The 13,818-nt window shown below is 39.0% G+C and overlaps 1 protein-coding gene across 1 annotated transcript in view; it reads right to left on the bottom strand.

The window, feature by feature from the left end:
- Window positions 1-857: 857 nt before the first annotated feature.
- Window positions 858-13,818, bottom strand: part of LOC133443948 (transcription factor AP-4-like) — a 14,299-nt gene continuing 1,338 nt past the window's right edge. Inside the window, exons 2-7 of the mRNA XM_061721316.1 lie at window positions 10,842-11,007; window positions 10,573-10,671; window positions 7,900-8,070; window positions 7,222-7,368; window positions 4,929-5,099; window positions 858-3,714 (exon numbers count right to left, since the gene is read on the bottom strand). Of these exons, the coding sequence (XP_061577300.1) occupies window positions 3,559-3,714; window positions 4,929-5,099; window positions 7,222-7,368; window positions 7,900-8,070; window positions 10,573-10,671; window positions 10,842-11,007 (910 nt within the window). The 3' untranslated portion in view covers window positions 858-3,558. The remainder of the gene's footprint in view (window positions 3,715-4,928; window positions 5,100-7,221; window positions 7,369-7,899; window positions 8,071-10,572; window positions 10,672-10,841; window positions 11,008-13,818) is intronic.

The raw sequence follows: 13,818 nt of genomic DNA, 5'->3' as shown, positions 1-13,818 counted from the left end.
AGCATTTATGCATCATTTGATTACTGACTTTGCTTTTGTTTCATCAATATTTAAATCACTTTTTGTATGGATTGAAAGTCATGAATTGAGAAATAAAATGCAAATATAATTTTAAGTTAAAAAAATAAACATTTCTTAATGATTTAATGCGGAGCAGCTTATAGGATCAATGTTAATGTGCATTAAATGTTTAAGTTTAAGTTTCAAGTTTATTTAGACGGGACAATGCATATTCATGTACACTACATTAAGCAGTGTAAATACACCGGGTTTTAGCAGAATTGCTAGTTTCCACCCGCAGTCCCCACAAACAACCAGACAAACTCACACTCACACCTACGGAACTGTGGGAGGAAACCGGAGTACCCGGAGGAAACCCACGCAAGCACGGGGAGAACATGCAAACTCCACACAGAAAGACCCTGCTGGGCCTGGGAGTCGTACCGGGGACCTTCTTGCTGTGAGGCAACAGTGCTAACCAGTAAGCCACCGTGCTGCTTAAATGTAGATTTTGTTTAATCTTGTACAGTAGATTAAGGCAAAATCATCAATATTATGTGCTGTAGATAAAGAAATTCTCCTTTCTGGTCACAATCTTTTGCCATTATCTGTGTATTTGTGAGACTGATGGTGATGTTTGGCACTATGCTATTGTGTGCTTAACTTTAAATAACTATAGTTGTACATGACTGGACTTAATACTAAAACTATATCAACTGATGTCGACTCAGTTGTCACAGCTCTTGTAACAACATTGGTGTGAAGATGCGATCAAAGTGATCGGTGATGTGATTGCAGGGCAACGACTCACTGTCACCACCTGCAGGACAAAAAGGGTAACGCACGGACACAGTTAATCCAGAGTGATTGTAGTAAAAAAAGTACAAATTTATTTTTTTTTCATCTTTACAAAGGCCTGTTTAGCCATTTTTTTTATAAACAAAATATAACAGCTTCTCGTCGACCTGGACTGATGGAAAACAAAATCGAAATGAAAAAAAAAAAATGTAAGTAACAAAATATAAAACAGTTTGTCACTGAAAAATGGAAACCAGGGCCAGTAATAGAAGTAGAAACAGAAGAGCAGAACGTCATAGACAGCTTTTAAAATTGCATCACAGCAAAGAGCTTACAAAAACAGAAATGGCAGCAAAAAAAAAAACAAGAAATAAAATCCTCAATTCAGGCAGTACAGAACAAGTGCTTCACATGTAAAATTCCACCAACAGACAGCAAAGCTGCTGACACAACGTACAGAAGTGTTAGGGGGGGTGAACTGTTTTTCTGAAGAATAAAACAAACAAACAAAAAAAAATACACCTATGATTCAGACTGTGTCTTAACATTCGACATTTGCCATCAAACCCTTTAACCAAGCTTCAAACAATACCAAAAATCCCCCTTTCGCCACATGTTTGGCTTGAAAATACTAGTCTAACCAACTGATGAGCGAGTGAAAAATGTCCACACATTACACACAAGACTGTCAGTGAACGTGTCAATCATGTGTTCATAAAAGAAAAGAAAGAAAAAGCAAACGCCTTCTTAAGACAAGAGAAAACACTTTAGTAATAAGCATTCAGTTGGCAAAAGAACATATAAAACATCAAAAGACAGATAAAAATCCAAATAAAGGAATGTTTACAGCATCGAGTCAGTGAATCAAATTGAGTATGACAGGAGGGAGGCTTGTAGCAGGGCTTTCCAGTCAAATTCCCAACAAAAATGTAAGCAAAAGTAACATGAGGTGGACAGATTTGGTGCTTTTCCGAGGGGATTATGGGTAGAACATCTGTAATTCGCTTCAGAGCTTTTCCGTCTAGTTTTAGTGTTTCTAACACTAATTCTGCAATGTGTGTGACGCACACGCGTTATTGTTAGTTTTCCATTTAATGATGCTGATAGCACAATTGTATTCCTACAGTTTTTTTTTATTTTGCACCTCAAAACGGGTCCACTGTGCTGCGATGATTATATCTGCATGCAAACGTACAACTCCTTCCTTAACTAGTCTGTTTCACAAATAGCAAATATCATTTTTTGAGAATTTCTTTTCAAAAAAATGACAACAAAATCAGGCACATCCTGGAAATGTGACTAACTGAAGCGTCAAGTGTCGTGAATGGTGTTAGCCTCAGCTAACCAGCAGAGCACCACACTGACCCAACATAACAAAACCAAACCAAAAAAAAAAAGCACCTTGCAAATAGAGACTACATTCTTTGATACGAGCATGTCAAGTTTCATACACGTCATGTAGGTGTAATATACACACACCTAACCACGGTGCATAGAGAGCTTCACCTCATGTATAGATTACACCAACTATTGTACAGGAGATGGAATTGCATAAATACCAACGATGCTGATGCATAGTCACTGAAGTCCACAAACCAAGACCAGATGATGGTTTTCACAGGATCACTGAAAACCTGTGATCCTGTAGTGAAACATTATCCAAATGTTTCAGATTTTCACATCAGCGCAATTTTCCACGACTTCAGACTGAAAGACGAGTCTAATCCATCTGAAACATCTCAAACTGACTGAATTTAAATGCCAGCTATTCACAAAATGCTGCTAAATGTTTATTCGAGTCAAGAGTCGAAACCACCGCCATCTTTGCCGACGACTGGCTGCAAACTGAGATCGGGCATTTTCTGAAATTCATCTCAGTGTCTCCATCTTCCCGCAAAAACATGACAAACCTCCAACATGTTAATCTCAGTAAAACAAAACGTTAACCTTAAGCATTCAGTAACCCGGACACAAAGAAACTGTTCACATAAACTGGAAAAACATTAAAATGGAAACAACCGACGACGCAATTCGTTAAGCTTATTTTCAAGGGATTAATTAGTATAAAAAAACAGCATGTTTCTTCAAGTAAATCAGACATAATTTCATTTAACGTGCGTCTTCAAATTTAACTGCGGAGTTCATTTTTTTTTTTTTTTTCCTGGATTCATTATTTAGAAATAGCTTCTGTTGTAGTTTAAGTTGAGTTTTCACCGCCACCAGCACCCTACAGGGACGCCGTAGCTCAAAGTCACGAGTCAGAGTGAAGAGCTGCCTACTTGTGTTGTTACATTCGACTCTCCGGTATACCGACATCAGTTTGTAGAAATACTGTCAGTGTGCCAGTGACGACGGTTCCCGCTGATACGACCGCGTGTGTGACTGTCAGCCCGTCGTGTGAGTGAAGTTACGCTCGCGCGACGGGCTGACGGCCTCTTACATGATGAGACCCTTTAACTTTTTGAAATAGCTACAGGGCGGCTCTGACGTAAAAAAAAAAAAACAGGTCTAGAAATCCCTCAGGGCTTCCTCTGCACGCCGACCTTCTTATGCTTTCAATGTTTAGAGAATTTACAGTACGAGACCGATGCAGAGCTTAACCACTGGATTTAGGAGTCTGGATAATGCTGAAGAAAGAGGTTCTTTTTTTTAAACTTTTCTTTTTTGTTTTTAAGTAGTCAAGCTCCTGGAGGGAATCTTACAGCAAGTAGGTGTTTTTAAGTGTTTTTTGTGTGCGTGAATGAGAGTTTATGGGATGGATCAGTTCATCGAACAGTCCTCCCCCTCTGTGTCTGTATCTGTGTCTGAACAGGCGGTGTCCATGGCGACGTGGGCGGGGCTGACGATGACGGCTCTTCTCTGCTCGTCGTCGGCGCTGGCTCTCCTCTCCTGAGTGCGTTCAATGTGCTGGATGGCCTGTGAGGAGATTGCATAATCATTACACGTGATCGGCAGAGCCCGCTCAAACGAGTTCAGAGGAAAACCGGGGGTTTAAACACGTCCTCTTCCACTTTCAAACCTTTTCAGCACTTTACTCAAAGTAATTCCCGTCAGCGATAACCTATTCGAGACAAGCTCACTGTTTCCAGTCGAGTCAAAACTTGAAAACACCGTTGAACTTTTTCTTTGGCCAGCCTGGCTACAGGTTTCAGCTGTAGTAAATTACTGGTGTTACCATGATGTTACGCTGCCCTTTCGCTGCATATTCAATAAATGAAAGGCAAATTATTGACTTGCAAAATATGGGGGATTTTTTGTGCCAAAATTAAATAAATAAATACATCATTAATTAATTAAATTGGGAATGAAATATATCATTAATTAATTAAATGTGTCATTAATTAATTAAAATTAGAATGAAATGTCATTAATTAATTAAAATACAATTCATTTTAAGTAAAAATATATATTTATTGTTTCAGCATTTAATTAATTAATGACACATTTAATTAATGATTTCGTGTTACGTGTGAATCATGAAATGTAAAACTGCATTTAATTAATTAATGACACATTTAATTAATGATTTCGTGTTGCTGAATCATGAAATGTAAATGTAAAACTGTCAGTTTCACTCCAAATATACACTTCCAAAATATATATTTTTACTTAAAATGAATTGTATTTTAATTAATTAATGACATATTTCATTCTAATTTTAATTAATTAATGACACATTTAATTAATTAATGATATATTTCATTCCCAATTTAATTAATTAATGATGTATTTATTTATTTAATTTTGGCACAAAAAATCCTCCATAGCAAAACTAGCAATTCAACATTATATCAAACATATTACCTCTCAATTTAGTCTCAGATTCACCAGCTCGTGGTACAATTATACGTGTCAGGTTTGCCTACTTGAAAATAAATAATAAATCACTACTATGATTTGTGTTACACCAGAGCACAAACTCCAGACTAAGCAGGGGGGTAATGGCAGATTCATGACTTGTTTTGGTTGTGTTTAATCAATGCTTATTGAAATCACACCTCTAATTGCCTTTGGTGAGGCGGGTGCACATATAAATCCAAATACATTTTTGGTTGTGAAGGAAACTGGTAACATTTCCCAAAATTTCCAAATATTTTATCCAAAATGTAACGTGTGAAAGGAGCTCAAACCTGCACAATGGTGTCCAGGTTCTGTCTGGAGGTGGACAAGGTGCTGGTGTGGGGGGGTGTGCTCATGGTCACCACGTTGACGTGATGGTGGGGGTGCTGGCTGAGTGCTGGAGCTGGGACAATGACTGTTGGGTGGTTGGTTGGAGCTGGAGGAGTGGGAGAAGCCAGCACCTGGAGGACAGAAAAAAAGAAGAGATAAACCAAAATGTATACTTTTACTATAACTGCACCATATTGAGCAGCTTGTGAAATGTTCAATTAGTTCAATTATTAATTATCAGTCAAAGTTCTACCATTCCTGATTTTGGCTGATTTCATTATTTTTTTTTCAAAGTATGAGGACTCGTGAAAGTAAAGACGGAAGAGAAAACAAGAGCGAGCATGAGACCAGACAAGAGGAAGACTTGGACGTCTTGGCGTCTTAAGAGCCAAAAATGACAAAGGTCCTTTTGTGCTGCTTTGACACTAGAATTACCAGAAATGTAGGCTCCCCCTAAACCCCCCTACTCGTCCCAACGTGTGACGACACTCCTATAACCTCAATCATGTCGGCCTCTGCTGTGAGATGCAGCTTCTGTGCTGCAAATGAGTCCATTACAGGAGCCATCTGCAATAATCTTAACGTTCAGCTCCAGCAGTTCAAATCTGTGTTCGAGGTTTTACAGGCAAAGGTTTGTTACGAATCATGCTGGTAAAGTTGTTTGAAGTAAATACAGTTTACATGTGCTGTTTTAACAACTGTCTCGTTTGTACGGTCATGGTAGCAGAGACAGGGACATTTTACATTTAATACATTTGTGGACCGTTACTTGAATTAAATACACATTTTTCTACCGAAATAGATCTGTGTGACTGTAGAAATATCCACAAATGTGTGCATGTTGAAAGTGATTAAGACTTAAAAATAAACAGTCTTTACAGTAAATAGTCAGTTGAATGCTTTTTCTATATTATTCTGCTTTATTCTTAAATAAAGGCAACTACTACTATGTTATAACCTTTGTCAAAAGTATATAGTCAAGTTATATTACACACACACTTCATTTGACATAGTTATTTTGAATAAAATGCAGTATTATCACACCACCACCTGCAGCGGGTGCCCCCGTCACACCACCAGGCTACGTCTTGGAGTTTGCTGCCTTTTCCGCGTCATTGACCCTTTGCGTTATACTCTCACTGTATGAACTCACGCCGCCGCTGCGGCGTCCGCTCTTGTTGTCACTGAACTTAATGCACATCACACAACATAATGACTAACTCTTAACAGCCAGTTGTTGTGATCATCCTGAGGGAAATACAACTCAGGCTGGTAGACGTGTCTGGCTGTGCGTGGGTGAACTATTTTAAGTGGCACCGAAAAGGTACAGGCTGAAGCCAAGGCTTATTATGCCTACCCTTTTATGAACCTCGACTCAGGAGGTTTTATACAAAACAAAACGAATAATTTGGGTTCAAACATTGAAAAAGAATGGATATATTGGACAAGTAACAAGTAAGCAAAGACAAAAAAACAAAAAAACATACTATAAATTGCAAGAAGTGATAAATTAAGTGGTTCTTGGCAAGAGACTGTACAGCACGGAGAGCAGAGGTTAAGAGTAGGGTGTGTAAAAAAGAGAAAAAATAATATTTTTTTAACATACCAAGTGGCTTACAGGGCACCTGGTATGATGGTATGACATTTGACCATAAAAAGCAGCTAACGGTGTGTAATTGAGACCTACGGGTTTCTTCGTGTGCTTTGGGAATAGTTGTGGCATTTCAGGGGATTTAAATTTTTGTAAGTTGTGGAACTTTCAGACCTAAAAGCCTTCAGTCTCCATATTGCTACCACTCGTGTTTCCTGACGTATCTTGCTCCAAACCATGTGACTGTATTTGTTATATTCTGAGTAGTTGCTTCACACTGAATTAAAAAAATAAAAATAAAATCAGCTGTTGTTAAAACCACTGTAGTAGTTAGATAATTTGGAGATGATTATGTGCTGACTGCTGCTATTAATTTCTGAAAGAGCACAAAGATTGTTTCTAAACCGAAGCGGTACTTGTTTGCGCACTGCACGCGGAAGAGCGGTGTTTGTGTGAACTCACAACTCATGAACGTACTGTAATCGGATCATAACCATAAGCCATCTTCCCGTTGGTTCTGTAGTCAGTGAACATTTTTTTTGTATCCTCTTATAATTCCCTTTTTTTTTTTTTAAAACAGCTTGCAGATTTTATTTTCTTCATCAAAGATGTGCAATCACCAGCCCGTTACCACATGGATCCCTTGTGTGGACGTTTCTGACCTGCGGACTGTGTGTTTTCCGGTCGTTGGCGTGGATCTGCTGTAGTCGTAGCAGAGCCTGGCTCTGGAGGAGAACCTGCTCCTCCTCCAGCTGCTGGGTGATCACCTTCAGACGCTCTGGGTGCAGCTGGGTGTCCAGAGAGCGCACCTGACATATTAAGAAAAGGCAAACCTCAATTACATCATGCAAGTTAGACCGTCAACTGAAATCCAGAACAAAAGTAACTAAGGAATTGATCCTTTAGCTGAAACTCAGCACCGTAGTAACTTTTCAGACACATAAAAGTCCCCCAGCCTCCACAGACGACAGATGTTTTTCACATTGATCTCAGATCACTTATTACAAAACAGAAAGTAAATTAACCAATGAATAAAAAGACTCCCATTGTTGAATTTGCATTTTAAAAAGCTTGCCCCAACCTGCAGTTCAGGTTGGTCCAGGGTGTGAGCTGGATGATTTGCAGCTAAATGCATCGTCACTCTATTTTTGTTTGCGAATGTGATCATTGGACAGATGCTTTTTGTATCCTTAGATGTGAACTCACATTATTAGGATAAATTCACAGCCTGTGAAGTACTTAATCTCTTAAATGCTGAACTAACGGTGTCGGTGCTGGTGATATTTTTCCAGCGACCACATGCCACCTGCACAACTGAAACAGCAGCCATCAAAGCTCACCTCCTCCTCCAGGTGCATGCGAGCCGAGCGCTCCTTGTCCAGTTGCTGCCGTAACTCTAACATCTCCCTCCTCAGCTCTTCAACCTTCTCTTCCTCCAGCGTGTCCGGAGACCCAATCCCTTCATCCTTCTCTTCCGCTCGCTTTCTTTTAGGTGATGAGCCGCTAAACTCCTGTGATGACGAGGAACAGCTTTTACAATAAATCCAACCATGTAATGAATCATTCTAAAAACACATGCCACTGTGTTAAAATTAAACATGGAAAGAAAATGTGTTAATTATATAAATAATCTCTGGCGTTGGCATGTGTCAATTTAAAAAAATAAATAAATAAAATTAAAGTCAATTATCAGCAAATTAATTAATTGATGAACAGATGGATCTGCTTCCATAACACATGAAAAATGACCCTGTTATTTAACAAAAACGAATGAAAATATGCAAAAGAAGCACATGAAAATAGGTAAATCCCATGACCCAACAGCCAGGCAACGGCTTCAAGTCACCCCTTTGTTTTTTTGTCTGACATCATCAGACTACCATAATGTTGTGGGCGAAGTCTGGCCCACTGTTCTTTATAAGACTGCAAGGTTTGGCCACGGTGCAGTGGGTAGAGTCAGTTACCCTCCAACCTGAAGGTTGCTGGATTAATCCTGAGCTCCACCATGTGCAAAAGATTCAATGGAAGACACTGACCCCCCCCTCTCAAAAAAAATTTAAATTGTGATTTCATTTTTGCCATTAAAAATGCAATCAAAAAGAAAAATAGACATAAACAAGCAAAATAAAAAAAAATACATTTTGCTAAATGTTCTGTCAGGAATGGCATCTGACGTAAAACCTAGGCCAAATCAATATGCAGCAAACAAGGAGCCCCTGTCAACAACCATAACAGGGAAATCCCCTTCCGAACAGCTTTCTTAAAGGAGCTTGAGGCTCCTTTTAAGAAATGAGACTCTCTAGCGCCACCCTTCACCACGACGGCCGTTGGGGGTACTGCAGCCAACAGTGAAGCCGGCACGGGAGAACGGGGAGAACGCGCATGCAGCGTCATGTGACGTCACATCCGCAGGACAGCGCGGGAAATTCGGGACCAAATTGCAGCACATTTTGCAGCACACAGCCTGTTCAAGGCAACGGAGAGATACACTAGAGGGCTCATTCTTTTGGGTTTGGAACGCTTCATCTGACATTATTACTAGAAAACTTAAAATGTATACAGATTTTTTTCATAAATCCTGCCACAATCCGGCCTCAAGCTCCTTTAAGGTTGAATCATTCATTGGACCATTTTCTCCAACCAACTTCTGTGTGTTTTTGCACATTTTCATTATCTGCACAATAGTTTCTTTGAGTGTGTGCCCACTTGTGTCTTTCATTTAATCTGATAAACATTTCTGCAATGAGGCCTGAGCAGAGCCAAGGTGAGTCACAACATGTAATAGAAGAGCGACACATTAGCCTTACAGGAGTTCTGGATGAAGAGGAAGTAAACATTTAAAACCCGGGTCCAAACTAATTAAAATATTAAAAGACATCAAAGTTTAATTGACTGGACACAGTTCTAACAAACCTCATCAATGACACTTCTAAAAATAACTGTCTTTTGGGGAAAGAAGACAGTCTGAACAGCCTGGTATCATTAACGCTAGACTCATAATGCCAATGACGACTCGTGAGGCTCTATGGCCAAAATGATCTATTGGTTGAAATTAAAAACCTACTTTCAATCCTAACTTTAACAAATAATGTTTTAGATTCAGTCCTACACCAGTTTACAGCTACACGGACACAATTTTATACGCACAGACCGACACAATGCAGCTCAGCACACAATACAGTATCATACGAAGTGATCTTGTGTTTGAGACAGCATTGAGGAGTGCACTTTCCTACTCTTGTGCACCATGATATAACCTGAACCCACACTCGGAGTGAAACACGCACACTGCCAGGGACGTTCTCCTCGGGAACACGCTCAAACAGGTCATTCTGCTTTTAGATGTGGAAAGTGAAAACCGGTTCATCTCAGACCTGGTTCCAAACTTCATGAAAATCAGACCCGCAGGCCTCTAAACTGATGGATCCCTTTATCAATGCCAACGGAGGCTGAAAATGGCCACTTCAAACCAAGAGCTCCCTCACATGCCATGCAACGAGTGGCAGACTTGGGTTTGTGAGTAGCTGCATTGTAGTTGCAGATGAAGTAGAGATGCTGCTGTAACCTGCAGGGGTGTTACGTTACTGACCTGCTGACTGGTTTCTGCTGAAATCTAAAAGAGTAAAGCTGTTGTGGTAAAGCTAGAAAGAAACCTTTGCATGCAATGCATACTTATTCCCTCACCGAAACTCAGTCTGGAATTGATAAGGGAACCGATAACAAATCAGATTGATAGGATTTTTTTTTTTTTAATTGATAGATAAAATCTTATGAATTCCGATCCTTAATTGTTGTGTTGAAAAACATGAGAGAAAACAATTAAATGAAAACCAGCTCTGCAGACCAGAAAACAGTACAAGCAATAAGCTGGAAATTGACATATTTAATGATAAGCCTTGGCACAATGAGCCTAAAACGAGAACATCTGTATTAAGTGGACTAAAACAGCCACTACCGACATTTATGTAAACTGCAAAGATTTAGACACATTTACGATGGGAAACAACAGTTACCGTGATGAAGCGTTTGAGCTGGTTGTTTTGTGCCAGAAGCTGCGTCTTCTCCTGCTCCAATGCGAAGATGTAGTCCGCTGTCTGTTGCAGGATTGCTGCCTGGACACCAAAAGCAAGAATTTAAACAGTCTTCAGATACATAAAGAAATTAATTTACGAAAGGGTTTCTGAAGCACAAAAGAAAAGTTACCAGTTTAAACACATATTTACATTACAGACAGATACAAATATATGCAATAAGTGTAAAAAAAGAAAAAAAGAAGAAGCACCTTGCTGAGTTTCTCTCCGTCTGTGTGTGGCAGGAGTGTTTTAAGGGACTGAAATCCAGCGTTGATGCTTTGCATGCGACGGCGCTCGTTGCTGTTGGCGATTTCGCGGCGGATTCGCCTCTCCTGATCCTGGGCCGTTTCTGGACTGAGGGGGATGTTCGCCAGGCTGAGAGGAATCAAACGAGGGAGATGATCATCTACCTGGCCTAAAGTCAAAACTCTTTGAAGGTGCACCCTTCAGGTTTCATCAAACATTTGGTTAAAACACTGGCACTTTTACATTTTGCACAGGAGATCGAGTTTTTGGTAAAAATGATTCAGTATTAGTTGAGTTTTTTTTAAAATCCCTGTCCAACAAAACAGACTTTTATGGTAATCTCAGCAGAAATGTATCATGGCTCAACTTTGAAGTAATTATCCTTTTGATATGTCGATCTGGGATTTAACTTTCATGGCACGCTCCATCCCTCCATCCATCAATCTATACACACTTTTTTCTATATTTAAGACAAATCTATAACCGTTTGTTACAATGATACGCAACAAAAAAAAAAAATCTTTTAGTGGCTGCAATCTTGGACACGTTGAGCTCCGTGGAGCTGACCTGGAGCTTTAAACTGACTGTTAGTGGCGACCTCTTTACATTCCTCAGTCTAGCTGCATGGGGGTCTTGGAGTGCAGCTGAACTCCGTGGCCCCTCGCCCAGCTCGACCCATGATGTCAGACAACATACTGGTAAAACATTGTTTCGCATCTACTGAGAGGGGGGGGACAAATATGTGAACCATTAAGGCTGTGGACGTCCTCAACAAACCTGAAGAACCAGATCTGGGAGGTTTATTAAGTCAAAAAGGTCAAACACATGACACAGCTCACGCTGGTCCATCAGCTCCTCTCTAAGGATGAGCGAGCAGCTCGTGTTCACATCTGTAACCCAGATAGCTGGTTTCATTTTCATACTCGTATTTTTATACTAATTAAATCAAATTAAAGGATGGACATAGAAACACTTTTAAATAAGCTTTAGGTCAATTTATTGTTATCAGTTTCAGCTTATTTGGAAAGCTTTGGGGAACAATCTGCTGTACTGAACCAAGCAAGGTGAGGCAGCGTTCAGTTATTTTGCTCCTCACCGGTGGAACAAACTTCCTGTAGACCTGAGGTCTGCTCCAACTGTCAGCTCCTTCAAATCAGGATAAAAACATTACTGTTTACTGAAGCGTACTCCACAACTTGTGCTTTTTATTATTTTACCCCTTTTCTTATTATTTTATTTGTTATTTACTGTTTAATTGTGTCTTGCTGCTTTTAATGTTGATGTAAAGCACTTTGAATTACCTTGTTTTGAATTGTGCTATATAAATAAACTTGCCTTGCCTTAATGACTATATGGCAATGAACTGCTGTACATGGATTATATGGTAATAAGCATTTAGGCTTGAGGTAACACATCAGAATCAGAAAGAAGTTTATTGCCAAGCGGCGGTTTAACACACACACAAGGAATTTGTTGTGGTGTTATAAAAAGAAAACATTTACAACATGTTGGTTTTAAAGTGCCGGAGTAATGAGTCTGTACGGAGATGACCTAGGATGTGTTAATGTGACGCATAAGGTCAGAAGGTCACATCCATCCTTTTATGTAGATTTGTTTTGAGCATGCCCCCCCCCCCCCACATTAATTCCCTTCATTTTTTAACCAAAAAGGTGTAGGCTGAAGCAAAGCTTATCCATTGCCTACCCTCAAAAGATTATTTTAAGAAATTAAATAAAAGCAAGAAGTAAGAGATAAGACTGCCAGTAAAACAAATTGCCTCCATGGGGATAACAAAGATTCCTTGAAAAATAAGAAAGAAAGAAAAAGGTGTAGTCTACATGTTTCCTTCATCCTTGAATAATCAAATCAAATCACCAATTAAATGAATACCCAAATCAACATAGCAAGCATCACCACTCATTACTTTGGTATAGAGAAATCATCCTTCTTTTCAACGTTTTTTTTTAAATAAGGTTAAGGTTCTACTTGATTTCAAATCCCTCTCCAACTTATTCCACATCCACTGCTGCCACTGTAGCATCTCAGTTTGGTGTTGGTTCTGATTTTTGATTTCCTGTATATGCTCTCCCCTCTGAGGTTGTAATGGCTTTGTCTTAAATTAAACATGTTTTGGATGCAGTCTGGCAGCATGTTCTTGTTGATTTTGAACATAATCTGTGCAGTTTTGAAGTCCACCAGTTCATTGAATGTGAGCTCATTTGTGTCTATAAATAATTGGTTGGTTGGGTGATTGTATCTCATTGAGTCTCATTGCTTTTTTTTAGAGTAAGAATATTGGTTTCGTGATTTTCTTAAATGTGTGTCCCCATACTTCTATACAGTATGTTATATACAGTACTCGAGTTGTAAAAAAAATCAGGGGGGATGCTGGATTTTATCATATGGGGACAGATAATTTGTGCTGATTACAAATAATATAATATATTACAAATAATAGCACTGACCAAAACACCTGCAGGAATGACATAGCAGCAGTTAAATGCAGCCTTCTGTAAGCTTTAAATATCCACTGGGCTTACATCAAATACATCAAAACACAACAATAAAAAACAGTTTTCTGAACTTATCAATATGCGTCTGTCCTTCACAGGATAAGTAAAATGGATCACTGCAAAAACTCAAAACCTTAATAAGAATATTTGTCCTATTTCTAGTTAAAATGTCTCATTTTAGTAAAAGAAATCTCATTACACTTAAAACAAGACTCATCACTGGAAAAAACAACAATTTTCACCTGTTTCAAGTAGATTTTCACTTGAAATAAGAAGAAAAGGATTTTTTTGCTTGTAATAAGAAGATAAATCTTGTCCCACTGGCAGATTTTTCTACTTATTTCAAGTGAAAATTTACTTGAAACAGGTGAAAATTGTCAAATTTATTTGAGTTATTTTTCTGGTGATGACTCTAAATGTTTAAATA

This window comes from Cololabis saira, chromosome 1, assembly GCF_033807715.1.
Source record: "Cololabis saira isolate AMF1-May2022 chromosome 1, fColSai1.1, whole genome shotgun sequence".
NCBI lineage: Eukaryota > Metazoa > Chordata > Actinopteri > Beloniformes > Belonidae > Cololabis > Cololabis saira.
This window is presented reverse-complemented; position numbering and strand designations above follow the sequence as displayed.